This window comes from Physeter macrocephalus, chromosome 15 (assembly GCF_002837175.3).
Source record: "Physeter macrocephalus isolate SW-GA chromosome 15, ASM283717v5, whole genome shotgun sequence".
Lineage (NCBI taxonomy): Eukaryota > Metazoa > Chordata > Mammalia > Artiodactyla > Physeteridae > Physeter > Physeter macrocephalus.
The window spans coordinates 55746906-55769041 of NC_041228.1; the positions used below are offsets into that span (position 1 = coordinate 55746906).

The 22136-nt window shown below is 35.4% G+C and overlaps 1 protein-coding gene across 1 annotated transcript in view; it reads right to left on the reverse strand.

The window, feature by feature from the left end:
• Nucleotides 1–9899: 9899 nt before the first annotated feature.
• CHMP4C (charged multivesicular body protein 4C) overlaps nucleotides 9900–22136 on the reverse strand; it is a 32190-nt gene continuing 19953 nt past the window's right edge. The window contains exons 2-5 of the mRNA XM_007125356.3: nucleotides 18949–19126; nucleotides 16668–16782; nucleotides 13496–13661; nucleotides 9900–13304 (exon numbers count right to left, since the gene is read on the reverse strand). Of these exons, the coding sequence (XP_007125418.1) occupies nucleotides 13240–13304; nucleotides 13496–13661; nucleotides 16668–16782; nucleotides 18949–19126 (524 nt within the window). The 3' untranslated portion in view covers nucleotides 9900–13239. The remainder of the gene's footprint in view (nucleotides 13305–13495; nucleotides 13662–16667; nucleotides 16783–18948; nucleotides 19127–22136) is intronic.

Consider the following 22136-nt stretch of genomic DNA (forward strand, 5'->3'; position numbering starts at 1 on the left):
ATAGTCATGCAGCTAGTAAATGATGGAGCCAACACCTGGACCACATCAGCAGCCTACGTCAGGAGCTGTGCTTGTGATCCATTAGACTACACCACCTCCTACGATAAACAAGCCTTGCTTATCTTTGTATCCTTGGTACTAAGCATAGGTACTCAACAAATATTTGTCAATTCACCTTTTTATCTGTTTTTTTGGCCTGGTTGGTTAGGGTTATTTGTTTACAGTTCTTGCCCTCAGAATACTCACAATCTAGTCTATTGCCACAAAGGGGTGGGCAAATTATATTCTAAAGGTCATGATTTTAGGATCAGGTCAATAAATGATCAATTTAATTGCTTCAAACAGTACCAAAACACTCTAATTTTAGACTTTGTTTTATTTATCAATGCTTTTAGAAACTCAAAAATTTAGCAATTGTATTTCTACCCCTTAAATACAAGCCTGATCCAAGTCTTATTGATGTTATTTTAGTAAATACCTTTAAGGCCATTAAAAAGAGAAACATTTTAAGAGAAGGAGAGAGAACTCACAGGCACGTAATGACCCTTGGGTCTACCAGGAGTGTTCATGTCACACATTTAGCTCTCCTGCACTTTACAGTCTGCTCTGAGTGGCTTCAAGCATTGCAGTCAGCTGAAAACTTTAGCTATGGCAGAATGCTTCAGATCCTGTCAACAAACATCTTCAGGAAAGAAATCAATAAAAACAACTCAAATTCCTTTGAACCTTAGTTTTTTGGTTTTTGTCCTTTTTAAAAAAATTTTTATTGGAGTTTAGGTGTTTTACGATGTTGTGTTAGTTTCTGCTATACAGCAAAGTGAATCAGTTATACATATATCCACTCTTTTTTAGATTTCCTTCCCATTTAGGTCACCAGAGAGCACTGAGTAGAGTTCCCTGTGCTATAAAGTAGGTTCTCATTAGTTATCTATTTTATATATAGTGCTGTGTATATGTTAATCCCAATCTCCCAATTTGAACCTTAGTTTTAATACATGATCTTGTACTTGTCGATCTCGACTAAGAACTACAAATGGGCTAACTTTTCCGATCGGGACTGAGGGGAGCCAGTGTTTGAACTGTTAGTAGCTCAATCTTTTCAGCTGAAGTTTGCTTTCTTTCTCTGCTAAAAGCATAATTGTTCTTTAAAATAAAAAATTAAAACTCTGTCAGAAAAACAAATAAACAATTAACTAATTAATTAGAAATGCAACCAATCTGGCCCAGTTTCCCAGGAGTTTATTCCACAGTTTTAGGCTTATGTAATTTTGCATTGTCCGAAGTAAAATAACCTTCTAGGAGAAATACCAGTATGACACACTCACCCTTTTTACAGTCTGGATTTCTACAGCCAAGGAAAGACAAGGAATGGTCCTTTCTTAGGTTCTACTGGTCTGGAACTATTTTCTTAAGGATTTTATGCCTGTGTCATCTTGTGAGAGAAGCACTGGTATCAGTAGAAGTACAGGGAAGAGGTTAAGTATATAGGTATTGAACTAAAGGAGAACTGAATTCAAATTCTTAGTCTTAATTTAGCAATTGTGTGTCCTCAGGAAGTTGCTTCATCTCTTTGAGCCACTTTCAAGCTTATTATTAATGACTACTTATATTAATTAATTAATACCTAATTCATAGCCATGTTTTACAAACTAATGAAATATTGAATAAGACTTTTGCACTCAGTTGGCATAGAGATAGCACATGACAGATGGTGATAATTGTTACCTAAACTTCTCTGTTGCTTTGAGAATTGACAAGGGGAGGAAGAAAGTACTTACTGAGCATTAATTTTGTACCAGGTACTGTACCAGTTTTACATACATATTCCCATTTAATTCTCATGATAATCCAGTGATATCAAGGATAGTGTTCCTATTATATCATAGAAGAATTTCATCCTCAGCGAAATTAAGACAATTTCCCAAGGTCAGAGCTAGACTGTGACCTACCTAAGAGCAGCATCTGTGTCTTGCTTAAATTCACAATATCTATCATCAAGTAGTCTTTTGTGAAAAAATATATGAACAAATGAATAATTTGGGAATGCATAAACTAAATGTAAACCTTATTTCCCATGTAACGCAGACTGTGCATATGTCACATTCAAAGAAACAGGAGTCTTACTGAAATTTTAACAAATCATGTAGACTGTTATTATGCATTCATAAAAGGTACAGAGAGTGGTACACACCACTTTATGCAGAATATTTTGTTTTATACAACATACTTTATTTCCAGGTACTTAAGGAAATCTGTATCCAGTTATTAGCTGACCACTAATGAAATAGAGACTTCAATGGACACACACAACAAAGAATACAGACTTTAAAAAACTAGTTCAGAAAAGTAACTAAACAAGCAAACAAGTTCAAGAAACAACAAAAAACACTAAGGGATGGATTATAATATTTGAATATATGATATTCAAAATATCCTGTTTTCAACAACAACAAAAATAAGATGAGACATACAAAGAAACAAGACCGTATGGTCCAAACACAGGGGGGAAAAGCAATCAATAAAAACTATCCCTAAAAAAGCCCAGATGTTGGACTTATTAGACAAAGACTTTAAACTGGCCATTTAAAATGTGTTCAAACAGCTAAAACAAACAATTTCTAGAGTGCTAAAGGAAAGCATGAGAACAATTTCTCACCAAATAGGAAATATTCATAAAGAGAAAGAATTTCTAAAAAAGATCTAAATGGAAATTCTGAAGTTGAAAAATATAACAATTGAAATGAAAATTCACTAGGGAAAATCAGCAGCAAACTTAATCAGGCAGAGAAAGAATCAGTAGACTTGAAGGTAGATCAATTAAGATTATCTAGTCTGAAAAGCAAAAAGAAAAAATGAAAAAAAAAAAAAGAACAGAGCCTAAAAGAGCTGTCTGATATCACCAAGCAAACTAACATATGTAATTGGACACCCAAATAAAGAGAGAGAGAGTAAGGGAACCAGAAGAATATTTGCAGAAATAATGGCAAATACTTCCCAACCTTGATGAAAGATATGAATCAACATATCCAAGAAGCTCAATGAAACCTAAGCTGGAAAAACTCAAAAAGATCCACACCTGCACACATTGTAATCAAATTGTCAAAAGGCAAAGAATCTTTAAAGTAGCCAGACAGAAGAAACTCATCATGTACAAAGGATCCTCAGTAAGATTAACAGCTGATTTCTCATCAAAAACCATGCAGACCAGAAGGAAGCAGCATATTCAAAGTGCTGAAAGAAAAAAAAAAAAACCAAAAAACTGTTACCCAAAACTTTATAACCAAAAAAACTACCCTTCAGAAAATGAAGGAGAAATTAAGATACTCCCTGATAAAGAAAAACTGAAAGAATTCATTGTTAATAGACCTGCCTTATAAGACATGCTAAAAGAAGCCCTTCAAGCAGAAATGAAAGGACACTAGACAGTAATTTGAATCAATACAAAATAATAAAGAATAGCAATAAAGGTAACTATTGCTAAGTAAATATTAGACAGTATTAATGTAATTTTTTGTTTGTAACTCCTCTTTTTTCCCATTTTATTTAAAAGACAAGTACATGAAGCAATAACTATAAATCTATGTTGACGGGCACATATGCCTAAAGATGTAATTTATGCAACATAAAGGGGGATGGAGATATATAGAAACAGAGTTTTTGTATACTATTGAAGTTAAGTTTGTGTTAATCTGAACTAGTTATAAATTAAGGTGTTATTTGTAATCCCCAAGGAAATCACTAAGAAAATAACTTTAAATTACATAGTGAAAGAAGCTGCAAGGGAATTAAAATAGTACGCTAGAATGTATTTATTTACCATTTATATATTAACTTTTTAAAAGAAGTGAGTAGTGGAGAAATTAAGGGGAAAAGACAGACATAAGACATACAGAAAACAAGCAGCAAAATGGCAAATACAGTAACTACATTAAAGAGTAATGCTTAAATTCTCCAATTAAAAGTCAGAGACTGGTGAATGGATAAAAACAGAATATCTAATTATATGCTGTCTTCAAAAGACTAATGTTAGATTCAGGCACAGATATAGATTGAGAGTAAAAAGATGGAAAAAGATATCCCATGCAAACTGTAACCAAAAGAGAGCTGGAGGGCCTATAAAAACACCAGATAAAACAGACTTTAAGACAAAGATGTTGACATGGAAGAGATGGCAGGAAAACTAAAGTAAACTTCTAATTGACTAGAGCTTGGGATAGAGGTCACAGCTAGAAATATACATGATGACAGGACTGTTATATTAAACTTTAATCCCCATACTAGTTCAGAAGTCAGAGTATAATATTTAGTAAATATTGGTTGACTGAATGAATAAATTTATACGTGAAATCTAAGTCATTTTCATAGAAGGGTAGTTGAAGCTATAATTTAAATGATATCTATGAATAGTATAGAAGAAAGAGAGGTCAAATAACTAAATTATGGAAAATCTGGGAAAGATTCACATTTATGAGTCAGGAAGAAGACTGAGTCCTCCAAAGAGAAAGAAATGCAAGAGTGGAGATTGAGGAAATACAGGAAAGTTGTGGAGGGCAAGGAGTAGCAGACTTTCAAAAGAGTACAGGACACACACATATTGTATTAATATAGAGAGTATGTATAATTTGTATATAAGCATATATAATCTACATACACACATTTCATATATTTATAGATATACTACATATAATCATGTCACATGCCACATACATGTCATCATTTCAGTGCTTCATCAAGAAGTCTGAATTGGAGTTTTTTTCTGGATGGTGAAAAGGAACACTCAACCCTCCTGATAACACAAATAATAGTGTATATATAACCTTCAGTAGCCTGTGACTATCGGAAATGTTTAGGAGAATCATTCATAATCAGAGGCATTACCTACTTGCTCAGTGTTCAAATATCTCCCTTCTGAATAACAGTTTTACTGCTTTGCCCTCTTTGTACTCCCTCAATGTATACCAAGTCTTTTTTTTTTTTTTTCTGAAAAGTAGCTCCAATGTCTTGTATAAAGTGCAATAAAACTTCTAGTCAGTCAAGAAACAAATGATGCAAAGTAAATTTGAAGTTAGAGGAGTATTTTAACTATTTTAAGAAACACTTTCTCCATCAGAAACATTAATATCTGTCTTAAATTAAAGAAATGAGAGGAAGTAGAGAGGTGAAATAGACATTGACTAACAGTTCATCAATTTGTTTCATTGGGCTGTAATGTAATGCTACCAAGATATCCTTATTGGTCCTAGCTTCTCTGAATTTTTCCCTTTAAAAAGTGTTTTTTCTTTCTTCTTGCTTGGATTGCTAACTTTGACACATTATTCAATTTGCTTTAGTAATACATATACCACTGTGGTGTATAAACTATTTGCTACTCCAATTTCTACTAAATAAATCAGTGCTTAGACTCTATGTTTGCCAAGAATAAGGAAATGCTGCAATTCAGAGTTAATTATTCTCTGTTGTTGAGTGGACATGTGTGATTTGAAGCAGTGTTTTTAGGTTTAGGTAGCTAACACTGCTTCTCTCTTCTTCAAGTAGGAGCACCTTGATTATGCTTTAGCAAACCTCCCTTCCTGCTTCTCAGTTTAGGATGGTCCGGGTAGCTACTCCAGAGTTAGTTATAGGAGCCAAGCTTGGTCAATCAAATATTCTGGCTCTGGAATTTGATTCTTAAGCAGAATAACAGCTTGGTCGAAATGGTAGCAGCTTACATTTCCTCACCGTTGGCTACTCAGAAAAAAGAGTCCCTTAGATCTGGCTGCTGTGAATTCCAGAGCCTCTCTGATCTCTAATCTTCCTCTGATTTGCATTTCAAGTGTTTTCTTTGATTATGGGAACTATCCAAATCACTTCCAAAAAAATCCAAGTTTGTCTCTTAAGCTATGTTGTGTGTTTCTTACAACCAAAAAGAAGGAGAAAAGTCTAAGTGATATACTGGAAAACATTTTATTTAAAAATATGAAACAGAACTGCCTGAATGGAGATTCACCCCTGAGGTATCACTGTAAAGTAGTGAAACCAATTTTTAGCAAACATCCCAGAATTTATAACTTCCAAACAGAAGTTTTTCCATTCTAAGATGTGTTGCTGGAAACACCTTTAGATGTCTGATTAATACCTTTATTCTTTTCAATACCTCTTCAATCTAAGGATGATTTACTTTTCACCTTTCCTCTCATTTCTTTCATTCCTTCCTACTGTCAACAGAGGGGCAACAACATTATAATTTTCTTTCGAAGTATTTTATTTCTTTTCAGAGTAAGAGGTCACCTTTTGCAAAATTTATTTTATTTTTAATACTTTGGCATTTTAGTACTTCAAATCATACATTACTTGTGCACTCATGGCTAATGAAGAACTGATCTTCTTACCCAGAGCTACCCAATAGAAATATAATGTGAGCCACATATGTAATTTTTCATTTCCAAGTAGCCATGTTCAAAAATGGTAAAAACAATCAGGTGAAATAAATTTTAATATATTTTACTAAATCCATCCAAAACAATATTTCAACATAAAATAAATATAAAAGTACTAATGACACATTCTACATTCTTTTTATACTAAATCTTTGAAATCCAATACAGTAAGTCCCCTACATACGAACTAGTTCTGTTCTGAGAGCGCACTCGTAAGTCCAATTTGTTCGTAAATCCAACAAAGTTAGCCTAGGTATCCAACTAACAGAATTGGCTATATAGTACTGTACTCTAATATGTTTATAATACTTTTTACTCAAATAATACATTAAAAGCAAACACAAAAAATAAAGAAAACATTTTTAATCTTACAGTACAGTACCTTGAAAATTACAGTAGTACAGTACAACGGCTGACATACAGGGGTTGGCCTCGAGTGAACAGGAAACAAGAGTTACTGACTAGAGGAGGGAGAGGTGAGAGATGGTAGAGCTGAAGGATCATCAGCAATAGGAGACGGAAGGCAAGCTGCAATTTCACTCACACCTGACGTTGATGGCACAGTTTCTGGTTCCTGCTGGATTCAATTCTATCTACCCTCTTGAAAAAACGATCCAGTGATGTCTGAGTAGTAGTTCTTTTTTCTTGTCATACATGACACTGTAGCACTGGATTGCATTCCAAACTGCTGCTGCAACCTTCATGTACCATTCTATGTTTAGGTCCTGTGCCTCAAAAACTAACAGTGCCTCCTCAAATAAAGAAAATCCCCTTACTATTTCCTGCATCGTGAATCTCTTTGGTTCTTCAGTTACTTCTTCCTCTTGTTTCTCTTCATCCTGTCTCTGGGCCTCCAATTCCATCAGGTCTTCATTAGTAAGCTCCTCATGTTGCACAGCAAGGAGTTCAGTGAGGTCATCCTCTTGCAGATCTAGCTCTAGCTTCTTGCTGATGGTCACTGAAGACCTCGTTGGACTCCTCATCCACCTTCTCAAATCCATGAAAATCGTGAGCAAACTGCGGGCATCCTGGGCTTGAAATAAAGATACTGTACTACTGTACTCTCTACAGTACTGTACAATAAAGTACACAAAAGCACAACCACTTGTAGAGGATGCACACACATGATAATGTATGCCATACACATGAACTAACTTACGTGACTGGACATTTAAACGCACGTCCGCATGTTCAAAAGTTCGTAACTTGAAGGTTCGTATGTAGGGAACTTACTGTATATATTTTACACTTAGAGCACATCTCAATTCAAACGCAAATTTCAATTAGAAATACTTGTTCTGTATATATATATTTTATAAATTTTACAGTTGAAAAAGTATGTACCCAAGTTTTTTCAAGCATGCTTAACATTTTCTTATAACCAAATTGAGCACTAGTTTTTAAATTTAAATTAATTAAAACTAAATGAAATTAAAAATTCAGTTCCTCAACTGCACTAGCCACATTTCAAATACTCATTTCATGTGGCTAATGGATACCATTTGGACCTCACAGGTCTAGCAGAACTAGCTAGGAATGTGTGTTTAAGTAGGTGGGGAGAGGTATCCAAACATGTCTCAGGTCTCATTTATGAGGTTTTGATGTTTAAGTTATGTTAAGCTTCACTGAACTGTGGGTTTATAGTTTTCATCAAACTTAGAAATTTCTCAGCCATTATTTCTACAAAGAGTTTTTTTCTATCGTATTCCCTCCCCCTACTCTCCCCCACCCCGAAAAAAAAATCCAGCCAGCCCACCACCACAATTCCAGGACTCCAATTACCTGCATGTTAGACAGTTTAATATGGTCTCACAGCTTCCTCTTGTTCTATTTTTTTCCAATCTTTTTTTTCTTTAGTATTTTATTTAGGATAATTTCTGTTGCTATGTCTTTAAGTTCACTAACCTTTTCTTCTGCAACGTCTAATGTGATGTTACTCCCTCCCACTATATTCTGTATTTTCATTTCAGATAATGTATTTTTCATGTCTAGAATTTCAATTTGGGTCTTTTGTTCATATCTGCCATTTCTCTCTTCATTGTGATCATGCTTTTTTTCCTCTTCTTTCTCAAACATAGGGAGTATATTTATTATAGTAATTTTAATGAACATATGAAATATATTTATAATAGCTGTTTTAATAACCCTTGCCTTCAAATTCCATCATCTGTGTCGTTTCTGAGTCTGTTCTTACTGTTTGATTTTTCTCTTGGTTATGGGTTGTATTTTCCTGCTTCTTTGCACTCCTGAAAATTTTTTATTGGATGCCAGACTTTGTGAATTTTATGCTGTTGGGTGTCAGTTTTATTTTAGTTGTTTTTTTGTTGGTACTTATTAGCTTTTATATTCCTTTAAGCATTTGGGGGTTTTGTTCTGGGATGCAGGTAAGTTACTTGGAATCATTTCATCCTTTTGGAGGTTGCTTTTAAGCTTTTTAGGGTGAGCACAGAACAGCCTTTAGTCTAGGCATAATTTGACCTCACTAGTGAGACAATAACCTTCTAAGGACTCAATCTGATGCCCCTGTAGTAGGAGGCATTTCCCCTATGGCTAGTGGGAACACAAACTACTCCTAGCCCTGTGTGAGCTCTGGGGACTGATCTGCAAAAATAAAGAAAACATTTTTAATCTTACAGTACAGTACCTTGAAAATTACAGTAGTACAGTACAACGGCTGACATACAGGGGTTGGCCTCGAGTGAACAGGAAACAAGAGTTACTGACTAGAGGAGGGAGAGGTGAGAGATGGTAGAGCTGAAGGATCATCAGCAATAGGAGACGGAAGGCAAGCTGCAATTTCACTCACACCTGACGTTGATGGCACAGTTTCTGGTTCCTGCTGGATTCAATTCTATCTACCCTCTTGAAAAAACGATCCAGTGATGTCTGAGTAGTAGTTCTTTTTTCTTGTCATACATGACACTGTAGCACTGGATTGCATTCCAAACTGCTGCTGCAACCTTCATGTACCATTCTATGTTTAGGTCCTGTGCCTCAAAAACTAACAGTGCCTCCTCAAATAAAGAAAATCCCCTTACTATTTCCTGCATCGTGAATCTCTTTGGTTCTTCAGTTACTTCTTCCTCTTGTTTCTCTTCATCCTGTCTCTGGGCCTCCAATTCCATCAGGTCTTCATTAGTAAGCTCCTCATGTTGCACAGCAAGGAGTTCAGTGAGGTCATCCTCTTGCAGATCTAGCTCTAGCTTCTTGCTGATGGTCACTGAAGACCTCGTTGGACTCCTCATCCACCTTCTCAAATCCATGAAAATCGTGAGCAAACTGCGGGCATCCTGGGCTTGAAATAAAGATACTGTACTACTGTACTCTCTACAGTACTGTACAATAAAGTACACAAAAGCACAACCACTTGTAGAGGATGCACACACATGATAATGTATGCCATACACATGAACTAACTTACGTGACTGGACATTTAAACGCACGTCCGCATGTTCAAAAGTTCGTAACTTGAAGGTTCGTATGTAGGGAACTTACTGTATATATTTTACACTTAGAGCACATCTCAATTCAAACGCAAATTTCAATTAGAAATACTTGTTCTGTATATATATATTTTATAAATTTTACAGTTGAAAAAGTATGTACCCAAGTTTTTTCAAGCATGCTTAACATTTTCTTATAACCAAATTGAGCACTAGTTTTTAAATTTAAATTAATTAAAACTAAATGAAATTAAAAATTCAGTTCCTCAACTGCACTAGCCACATTTCAAATACTCATTTCATGTGGCTAATGGATACCATTTGGACCTCACAGGTCTAGCAGAACTAGCTAGGAATGTGTGTTTAAGTAGGTGGGGAGAGGTATCCAAACATGTCTCAGGTCTCATTTATGAGGTTTTGATGTTTAAGTTATGTTAAGCTTCACTGAACTGTGGGTTTATAGTTTTCATCAAACTTAGAAATTTCTCAGCCATTATTTCTACAAAGAGTTTTTTTCTATCGTATTCCCTCCCCCTACTCTCCCCCACCCCGAAAAAAAAATCCAGCCAGCCCACCACCACAATTCCAGGACTCCAATTACCTGCATGTTAGACAGTTTAATATGGTCTCACAGCTTCCTCTTGTTCTATTTTTTTCCAATCTTTTTTTTCTTTAGTATTTTATTTAGGATAATTTCTGTTGCTATGTCTTTAAGTTCACTAACCTTTTCTTCTGCAACGTCTAATGTGATGTTACTCCCTCCCACTATATTCTGTATTTTCATTTCAGATAATGTATTTTTCATGTCTAGAATTTCAATTTGGGTCTTTTGTTCATATCTGCCATTTCTCTCTTCATTGTGATCATGCTTTTTTTCCTCTTCTTTCTCAAACATAGGGAGTATATTTATTATAGTAATTTTAATGAACATATGAAATATATTTATAATAGCTGTTTTAATAACCCTTGCCTTCAAATTCCATCATCTGTGTCGTTTCTGAGTCTGTTCTTACTGTTTGATTTTTCTCTTGGTTATGGGTTGTATTTTCCTGCTTCTTTGCACTCCTGAAAATTTTTTATTGGATGCCAGACTTTGTGAATTTTATGCTGTTGGGTGTCAGTTTTATTTTAGTTGTTTTTTTGTTGGTACTTATTAGCTTTTATATTCCTTTAAGCATTTGGGGGTTTTGTTCTGGGATGCAGGTAAGTTACTTGGAATCATTTCATCCTTTTGGAGGTTGCTTTTAAGCTTTTTAGGGTGAGCACAGAACAGCCTTTAGTCTAGGCATAATTTGACCTCACTAGTGAGACAATAACCTTCTAAGGACTCAATCTGATGCCCCTGTAGTAGGAGGCATTTCCCCTATGGCTAGTGGGAACACAAACTACTCCTAGCCCTGTGTGAGCTCTGGGGACTGATCTGCCTACTTCTTTCCAGTGGTTCTTCCTGTCCTCAGTAATTTCCTCATACATGTATACAGATCAGTTCTGAGCCAAAGACTTGAAGAGACCTCTCTGCAGATCTCCAGCATGCTCTCTCTCTCTCTCTCTCTCTCTCTCTCTCTTTCTCTCTGCAGCAACCTCCTTTCCAGGAGTTTCCCGCATAGATTTCCTCCACTTGGTAAGACCACCAGTCTCTGTGAAGGCAGTGAGCTGGGACTGGAAGTACTCATTTCATTTGTTTCCCTCTCAAGAATCATAGTCTAGTGCTGCCTGCTGTCAACTGTCTGGAAAATGTTGTTTCATATATTTTGTCCAATTTTCTAGTTATTTGATGGTAGAAGGTAAATCCAGTTCCTGTTATTCTGTCAGGACCCAAAAGATGTAAAAACTTAATAGTCATTCATTTAACAAATCTTTATTAAATGCCAACTGTATGTGAGGGACTGTGCAGAGATACACAGTTGGATTGAACTGGAAGAGGTACAGTCCATGACCTCAAATTACCACAGCCCAGCAGGGAAGAAGAATAATAAAGTGATTGTTCAAGTAAATATGCAACATAAACCATGATAGATGATAGGAGAGAAAGCAGAGTGCTACAAAAGCATATAACAAGGAGACTTGATTTAGTCTGTGCAATCAGGAAAAGTTTACCAAAACAAAGGACACTCTAAGATTTAAGGGATAAGTAAGATGTGGTATCTGTGTTGTGGAGGGTGGGAAGACTGCTAAGAAAAAACAGCATGTGCAAAAGGCCTGTGGCAAGATGGAACCATTAGACATCATCAAGTCCAACCCTTAGATTTCCCAGTGAAGTCACAAAGGCAAGACACAAGAGTTTATGACTTGCCTAGTTGTACTGTGTTAGTGTCAGAGCAGGAGATGGAATCCAGAACTCCTACCTCCAGGTCTAGTGTTCTTTCCATCTCATTAGACCTTGTATTCCCTAAGCAAATGTGGGGAATTACTAGATCATTTTCTATAACGACGTTTGTCATTTTATGGTCCATGAACCATTATGGACAATACATAATGCTGTACTTTCACTTAAAAATCATTATGGCCAAAACTTTATTCAAGATATACTTTTAATTTCCTATATTTTTATGTATTTACAAGGAATATGATGTAAAGTGTAAATAAATGTACAAGAAATCACAAAACAGAAAAGAATGAATATTCACACATTTAGCACGCTGAAGCCATAACAGCATCATAATGGACTGGGAATGTTAATGCAGCCCCCTAAGTGACTAAATAACACCCAGGAGGTTCTCGCTCAGCAGTGTAAGCTGTTAGTGCTTTCAGACATTTTGGGAAATGCATCCATTGTCCCATTCCAAGCTTAATTGGCATAATAAATGTCAATTAAAACTCCTTTAAGATTTTAAACTGCAAAACTCAAGTGAAACTACTTATGTATAGACTCACACAAGACTTCTCTACAAACGTGTCTCCTATAAGAGATACGTTTCGTATACCTTCACCCTGGGCTACAACATGGATACACACAGCAAACTTGCATTCTCATAGGAAAGAAAGTTATTTTCCCCATCTTTCCTAAACACATCACTCTTAAGTTGCTTATAAACTGTTATATGTTTTATATGTTCATAGAATTCAGTGTTCTTTCAACAAATATATAGAGAGTACCAACTATGTGCCAGGACTGGAAATAATACAACAGTGAACAAGGTAGAATGCCCCCTCCCATCAGTATGGAGAGATCCTCCAAAATGCTACCAGGAAGTTTCATTCCATCCTAGATCCTAAATCTACACATGACTCCTTTTTTAACTTTTACCTGTGAGGCTTAAAAGACAATTATTCATCCAGTATAAATATAAAACAGAATCTTTGTTAACTTCTATATTTGGCAAAAACATTTTTTGCATCTTATGTACAGCTCATTAATTTCGGTGTCCAAAAATTCTGTTTTAAGTAGCCCAAGCTGCCAATTGTTTGATATCATCATCCTCTTCTTCTGCCCTCCTGGAAGATGCTGAAACAAACAAAAAAAACTGGATAAAAATTAGTAATTGGTGACATTCATACTTTCAGCACAAAAAACAGGTATGAATTATGTATTAAAAGGTATATTTTATGAAATGAAAACTAAGTGCTAAAAGGGATAGGCCTGGCTATTATTTCAGGTAATTATTTGACCACAGGTGGTTGAGGTGGGGAACAGACCTGCTCGGGATCGATGTGCAGTGGAGGACGTGCTTGACATGCGACCTGGTACTCTGTCTGGCTGTGCTGGGAGGGAGGAGGAAGGCACATTTGGAAGTCGGATATTTGCCATCTTCTTATTTAATTCTTCCTGCTCCAGTTCCTCAAGTTCTGCCATCAGCTCATCCTGAACAGAGGAAAAAGAAAGAATTAGGGAGTTAATGTTTCAAGAAGTGGGTTTCCTCAAACATAATAACAAGAACATCTGCTACCCAATTGATATATGAGAACCCAGTGAAATGGAATATTTATTTTAAGACTAAGTCTTTTTTGCAACACTGAGCAATAATTAAAATATGAATATTTGGGGTTGTGCAAATTTGTTGTAGTTAATCCTATAATACTTCAGTCAACAGTTTTTCAAGTAATTTGTGCTAGCTGAATATATAATCTCCACAGTGTCTAGGAAATTTACACCTTGCCTGTCATTTTTCCAATGTATCTTTTATTTTCTACTGTTAAGAATTAAGAATCTGTGAGACTTTAACTAGAGGAAATAAATATTTTCATTTGGGCTAATGCTACTGAAATAAAACAACAGGTATAGCAAAACCATAACATACCAAAAGTAAAAAGAATCAAAGATATTATTGTTCCTTTGTCAAATTACCAAAACTAGTAAATATCATGCTGTGTGTCTTAGTTAAGAAAGCTTCAATTCAAGGTAGGTACACTGTATTTCTTTCTTTTAGCAATAGCCCCAGAGAGTCTGGTTTAACCCTAAACTATTCTCTGTCCCAAGAACCTTAGAGAGGCAAGTCTAGTTTGAGGCTTTAAGGGTAAAAGTCACCTTATGACAGATATGAGATGACTTGAGATGAATAGTTCATGTCTAACTGGCTCCACGTGTCCTCAGGTTGAGTCCAACCCCCCTGAGAGAAGTTGGGAGTCAAAACTAAATTTGTCATCATTAGAATTCTGAGGTTGTCATTATTAGAAATGACCTAAGACACTCTTATATTCGACCAAGGAGATTTCTTCATTTCTTCATTTATTCATCATAGAACAAATTTACTGAGAGCTCACTCCTGGCTGAACTCAGGGCTGGGGAGACAAAGTCCAAACAACAGTCCCTACATTTAGGGAGCATATTGAATGTAGGAGAAAGGCGCAGAAACAAATAATTATTCTGTATTAAAATGAGAATAACAATACTATGGGCCAAGAGTGGAGATCCTTAAGCCAACCACAGCATTCGATCGAGTCACCATGTATCAGACATACAGCAAGCTGAATGACTGTCTGACCACCATTATATCTACTTCATGAAAAGGAAATAAACATGAAAATGTATAGCATGAGACCATGTGAAATAGTGTGGTCAGTGTAGTTGTGGGCTTTATGGTGCTCCACAGGCTGAATGAATAATGTACCTTCAGCATGAATACTCGGATATCCTATTTCTGCTCACAAAACAATTAAGAACAAATATAGCAAATGTCGTAGTAGCAGAACACACTATCCTACACTGAATATATCCCCAGAATTGCCAGTAGTGCTTGATGGTTACCAACAGCACTGAAAAGATATTGATATTTTCTTTAGCAAATATGTGGTGACAGAATAATCATCTCCATTATTTTCAGACTTCAGGTACTATACACTTAGTTATTCATTGATAATAGAATTTTAGAATTTAAGAAACTTTAGAGGTAGTCTAGGGATACCATCATTTTCATTTTATAAATGAGAAAACTAAGGGTCAGAAAAGTAAAGGGACTTACACAAAGTTTAGTAATAAATGGCAGAACCCAGATATCCTAATGAGCCCAGAGCTCTTTCCACTATGTCATAGTGCACTCATTAGGTGCTTGTTAGTCTAACCAGGGATAGGCAAACTTTCTCTGGAAAGGACCAGACAGCAATATTTTTGGCTTTGCAGACCGCATATGGTCTCTGTCTTGTAGCTTTCTTTGTTGCTATTGTCACTGCTGCTGTTGTTTTCTGCAATCCTTTAAACATATAAAAACCATCTTGTTCAACAGGCCATACAAAAACAGAACTTGGGGAGGATTTGGCCTGAAAGCCACATTTTTCCAACCCCTGGTCTATACCATTTTAAAAAGCTATTGAAGAAACAGACGAGCAGACAACAAATAGAAAACAAATTTATGGTTACCAAAGGGGAAAGTAGTGGGGGGCGAGGGATAAATTAGGAGTTTGGGATTAATGTATACACACCACTGTATATGAAATAGACAACCCAAAAGGACCTACTGTATAGCACAGGGGACAGCACTCAATATTTTGTAATAACCTATAAGAGAAAAGAATCTGAAAAAAAATTGATATATGTGTATGTATAACTGAATCATGTTTCTGTACACCTGAAACTAACACAACATTGTAAATCAACTATACTTCAATCAAAAAAAAAAAGTAGAATGGAGAAAGATAAAATAAAATAAAACAAAACTAGGAAAAAAAAGCTGTTGACACCCAATTCTCACTTTCAAGGATGCTGTGGAACTACATCTTACTTACTAGATGTACCATTTGTAACACTACGTGAACGTAGGAAGTCCGATTCTTTGCCATGGTAATCTGAGAATTGGAAATGTTTCAAAATTTGTCTGTACTTTGTGTGTACTTTGAGTAGAACAATTGAAATTCACAGTGCAGGCACCACCATTATAATTATAGTCTGTATTATTGGACTGATTAATCTCAATGGAATGTGTGTGTTAATAATGTCACTCCACATTTATTCTGTTTCATAGCCTAAGTAATGAACAGAGGCAGCCTAACCTCTAATTTAACATGAGCATGATCTGTCTGTTTCTTGCAGAGTGACACAGCTGCTTTGTTTTGCCCAGATGTGCGAGCACTCAATTTATCGTAATGGGGCTTTAGACTTCAACCATTAAAAGTCACTAACTTTACATAATCACATGCTGCTTTTCCTTAATAGCTGAAAACTTAATTAGGGGGCTATTTGCCAAACTATATTAATCTGTCCTTTAAATGAGAGCTACCAACACTTCATTTCCCTCTTAAGACAGGTACTTTTCTAAGAAATTTATTCTTTAATGATATTTAAGGAAATGTGTAAGGAAACCTGCTTGCTCCACATGGTGGGAAGCTGTCTTTTTTAGCAGCCACAATACTCCATTCTTTATATAGTGTCACCCACCTCATCAAAGTTATCGCCAAATCCACCTCGTTGAGAAAACGCTTCTGAGATTTCTTGGGCAATATCCTGTTGCTCTGTGATCTCTTGCATCAAATCATCTATTTTGTTCAGATCCCTGGGAAATAATATTTTATTGAAATAGTTCAGAATTTTACATTAAAATTATGAATTTAGATATAAATTAGAAAAATGAGTCAATTTAATATAATAGTTATTTCAGTAGGTTAGTAAACATTCCGGGTGATACGACTTATCAACTTTAAGAATTTGCATTTCAAAAAAATTAATAATTCTGTATATATACATATATTTTAAATTATGTAAATTAAATTGATAGCCATTACATCTGGGAGTCACTAGAGGGCAAATTATTTGATAACTAACAATATTTGTAGACCCATTTTGAAATTTTGTCTGGTAGGGCATATGTAAAATTTAAATATATGCTGCAATGTATTAACTCTGCAGGAAGTGGTACCATGGGCCACCAAGGACCACTGTGACTAAGATAAACTTGGGCAGCTCTCAGCAGCTGCTATCAGGGCAGCTTTTTGTAGAAGGTGAACTCTGGAACTGGAGCTCTATTTTCTAGACTGCCTGGTATGTCTGAGGTCCTGGCTCCCTGAGAACTTTCCCATAGCTGTTGATGGTCTGAGAGATTGCCGATGAGAGCAGGATTAGGCCTATGAAGCCCTCAGAAGAATCAGCAACTTCAGCAAAGGAATCACAGGCCCAGGACGGACAGCTGCTTTCAAGACAGTTTCTAGCACCCAAGTCCCACTGGCCTCCAACCACCCACTGAAGCTGCCAGTGTCCGAATGCCAGCATCTGAGCTGCCTCTCCAGTGCCTTGTCTCTGAGTCATTCCTCCAACTCTGAAGCTAGGCCAAACTGATTGGATACCAGAGAAGTGACAATTTCCCTAATTATTAAGCAATTAACACTGAAATTTTGATTCCCAGTGGAATAAATCTTTCACAAGTTTTCCAGACTCTATATATGGGGAAAGTTGAGTATTTTGACATAATTTCATGTAGTAATCAAAAAGAATACTTTGCCATCCTCCTATCACCCCTTATTTCCAATTCTTATATTTATAACAAATATACAAGGACTATTTATTTAAAAATCATATGAGAAAGGTACAGCTAATGTTTGGGCCTGGGAGTGAATTTTTCTCAAAAGGAACACCCAGGGATGATGCTGCTAAACTACCCGGAGAGAAAAACTATGATTTTGTAATACATTTTAGCACCCAGCTTACAGCAACAATATAGGACTGTGACTCTGATAATGAATTGAATGATCTCTCAGAAGCTGTCAAAATGATGGCTGATTGTCAACTGATTATCAAGGCAAGAAAATGTTAGCAAAGATGTCTTCACTGACCCCAGCCTCTCTCTCTCCCACCTTTTCCCATCCATGGAAGCTTCTCTACATCCCTCAGTCACTCTTTGCCCTTGCATACCTTTGGTCCAAACTTCACTATGATATTTAACTTTGGAAAAGGATTAGGTCCCAGACATTGATTCTCAGTGTGAATATAAAGCAAATTGTTAGCCCCACTGCCACTATGAATATAGATTACTGAGCGCTTACTTTGTGCCGGGAACCCCTAAGTGCAGTATATCTTGTATCTCATTGAATTTCACAATAACCACGTGAGGTAAGTACTATTATTATTTCCAATTTACAGATAAGGAAACTGACTCAGGGAGAGGCAAAGTAATTTGCCCAAGGACAGTCGGCAGGATTTGGGATTATAACCCAGAAGATCTGACCCCAAACCCATGCTTTTATCTACTATTGTATGTCAATGGTTCTCAAACATTGGTTAGTATCAGAATCAGCTGGGGAGCTTGGTTAAAAACAAAAAGGCCCAATCCTTACTTTTCTTGAAGGAGCTTGGGCATCTGTGTTCTCATTAGTCGTGATTTTTGAGTCCCCCCAGAATTTGACAACCACTATTGTATAGTTCTAACACCTTCACAGATATTAATATTTAAGCCTTTTTAAAAATTATAGAATGAAAATATTTGCAGGTGGAGTGTCAAACAATAGTGAGGCTACTGGGAAACATTAAGGGCAAAACGAATGTCCTTTATTTTTTCATGGTCTTTTTTTTCTTTTGCCAATATTACTTCTGCTCTTTCTCTGTGGGAACATTCCATTCCAACATGTCAAAGAGTCTCAAATGAGTAAGCCCATTCCTGTGCAGATCATCATATACTTCCAAAGCACTGAGGGAATTTATGTTTCAGAGGGAGACTAAAGTCACTCACATGTTTTCATGAACTGCTTTCATGGCTTTTGCTGCAATGCCCATGTTCCTTAACACTTCCGTGTTGGTGTGTGAGTTTTCCAAGGCTTCTCTCTGGAACTCAATGGTAGAAAGTGTGCCATCAATCTGAGTGAGCTGCTTCTCAAACCTCTTCTTTCTCTTTAGTGCCTGTAATGCAGCTAAATAAGGGAGAAGCCACATTTATAAGGAGAGAGCCAATCACTCACTCAAGACACTTGCTGAGATGTTTACTCAGCACCAACCATGGAATCAGTATTGTTGAAACCAAAGAGGATGCCAAATAAAAAAACTAAAGGGTAGCATCTATCCTTTCAGTTGCTTGTACCAACTACTTCTTCCTTAAACATTTTGTTATTCTTCCAAAGATCTGCCAAGTGTCAGAAGATGAAAAGTCAAAATTTCATAGTCTGTAAAATATACCACAGAAGGGTTTCTGTTAATATTGGATTTTAGAAAAAGAATAGATAAAATAGAAATAAATATCACGTAATAAGAAAAATAAAACTTTAGAGAAAGAAAGAATTTTAAGGACTATCTATTCTAGCCCTATTTTCTTATTTCAAAGACAAGTTAATTGAGACCCAGAGAAGTTATATGACTTGCTTGAAGGTAGTCAGTGAGTGACAGTCCAAAGCCTAGGATGCCAAGCGTGTCTTGGTCTGAAGTGACTATGAGATGATCAGTAAGGTTACATCTAATCATAAGTGTCCATAAAATTAACACTGTAGAGTCATTCTCAAGGATTAGATGGAATACTGGTGAGGGAAAAGACTGGTGCCCTCAGAGAAATGGTATCCAAATACCCTCCCATTAACACTTAGCAAAATCTTACGTGCTTCTTTCAAAAATCACAACACTAAGAGAGTTCTTTTGACTATGGCACCTTGGAAGGCACCCCAAAAACTAGGCCCTAAAATGTGAGTTTTGATAAGGCATTTAGTGAGAATGCAGGAAAACAGCAGCAGCAGAATGCTAATATGAAGATAATTAAATGGAACTGACAAAAGAATGCAAATATTTTTATGGTTTCAGAGTGAAACACGTAAGTTATTGCAACAGAGATTTCTGAGGGAAGGCTCTTTTCTAATGGTTTTGGTCAATTTCTTCTTGTACTTCCAACAGATTCAGTATATTTATTCCAATGCTTTTTGTCTGGTGCATGAAAACTTCTAGTCATTATACTTTCCTGCTGGATTTTATTAATGATCTATGAATCAATATTAGTTGATCTCCATTTAAACTTTGCCTCAAATTCCATTTTGTTTTCTATTAAATTAATATTTAATATAAAGTTAATATTTATATATTAAAATTTATATTTTGTATATTAATATTAATGTTTGATATAAAATTAATCTTTCAGCTTTCTTTTTATTACAATTTGCCTGTAATAATTTTACGTGGACCTCAATTTCAAAATTATTTTTAATTTGCTCTTTTTTGATATTGCCTATTACAGATAGCATATATTTGAGTGTTTAATGTGTGTGATTATTTTTAACCATTCAGATAGTCTCCAACTTTTAATGTAAGTTTTTAAGTTATTCTCATTTATTGTAATAACTGATATATCATCTAGTATGGTCTTTTTACTATCATATTTATTGTGTTTTCTGTTTGTTATGATTTTTATTTTCTTTTTGCTTTCTTGTCTTTATATAGATTGATCAATTTTCATTGTCCATTTTATTCCCCTTTAATTGTGGGAGAGTTATATATACTAAATTATTCTAATGGATACCCTTGTATTTAAAATATACACATATAATTAAACTTAAGTTTTCTATCCATGTTGAAAATAAATCAATCTATAATTAATCAGTATCTATAAAATGTATTGTTCCCAAACAAGATTGTTTTATCACCCCAAACCCCACAGTATTTGATTGAAATAATCTCGCTTTTATTAGTTCCAGATGATTACCAGTTTTTTAAATTATTGTTTCAATATTTAAGGAAACATTTCTTAAGTGCAGTAAGTTTCATAGACACAATTTCAACAGTTATTTACACTAAACTAACAGAGCTTGCTGGCTTATTTTCTTACTATTGCTTCTTGTGTCCTACATTGTCATGAACCCAAGAGAAGAGAGATAATGTAGGAAATACAATATGTTAAAAACAAATCTTGTATTAGTATCTTCAGGGAGATCAAGAGGCTATTGTGTTGTAAGACAAGAATGGGCTTCCATAAAAACGAGCAACTAGAAAACAAGAAAAAATTCTTAGAAGTTAAAAACATAACTAAAAAATTAAATAAAAATGTTAAAATGTAGAATAAATATAACTGATGACTAAATCAGTGACCTGGAATATAAAGTTAAGGAATTCTCCCAGAACGTAGAACGAAAAGAGAGATAAGTTAATATATTGGAGGACAGAGCCAAGGAATCCAACATCCATCTTACAAGGATTTCAAAAGAGAAAGAATGTTTCAGGGGGAGTCTGGAAAAGAGAGATAAGTTAATATATTGGAGGACAGAGCCAAGGAATCCAACATCCGTCTTACAAGGATTTCAAAAGAGAAAGAATGTTTCAGGGGGAGTGTGGATAATAATACAAGAATAAATAACGATTTCAGAAGAAAATAGAAACAACAGTGGGGAAAGAAGTAAAAAAGAAATTAAAGAATACGGTTTCCCCAAGCTGAAGGAAGATGATTCTTCAGAATAAAAATACTCACTGAACACTTAGATGGGAAAAGCAAAAAATAAAAGGCACATGCCTAGACCTATACTAGTGAAATTTTGTAACTCCAAGGTTAAAAAAGAAAATCTTAAATGTTTCCAGAGGAGAAACAAGCAAAGAGATTATCTACAAAGGAATGAGACTGATACTATTATCAAATGTTTGAAATACTGGCTATCTAACAGCAATGGAATAGTGTCTTAAAATTTTTGAAGTGTTTTGAAGCTAGAATTCTGTAAAAATCCAAACTATTATTTAAGTCTCCCTAACACCATACACAAAAATAAACTCAAAATGGATTAAAGACCTAAATGTAAGGCCAGACACTATCAAACTCTTAGAGGAAAACATAGGCAGAACACTCTATGACATAAATCACAGCAAGATCCTTTTTGACCCACCTCCTTGAGAAATGGAAATAAAAACAAATATAAACAAATGGGACCTAATGAAACTTAAAAGCTTTTGCACAGCAAAGAA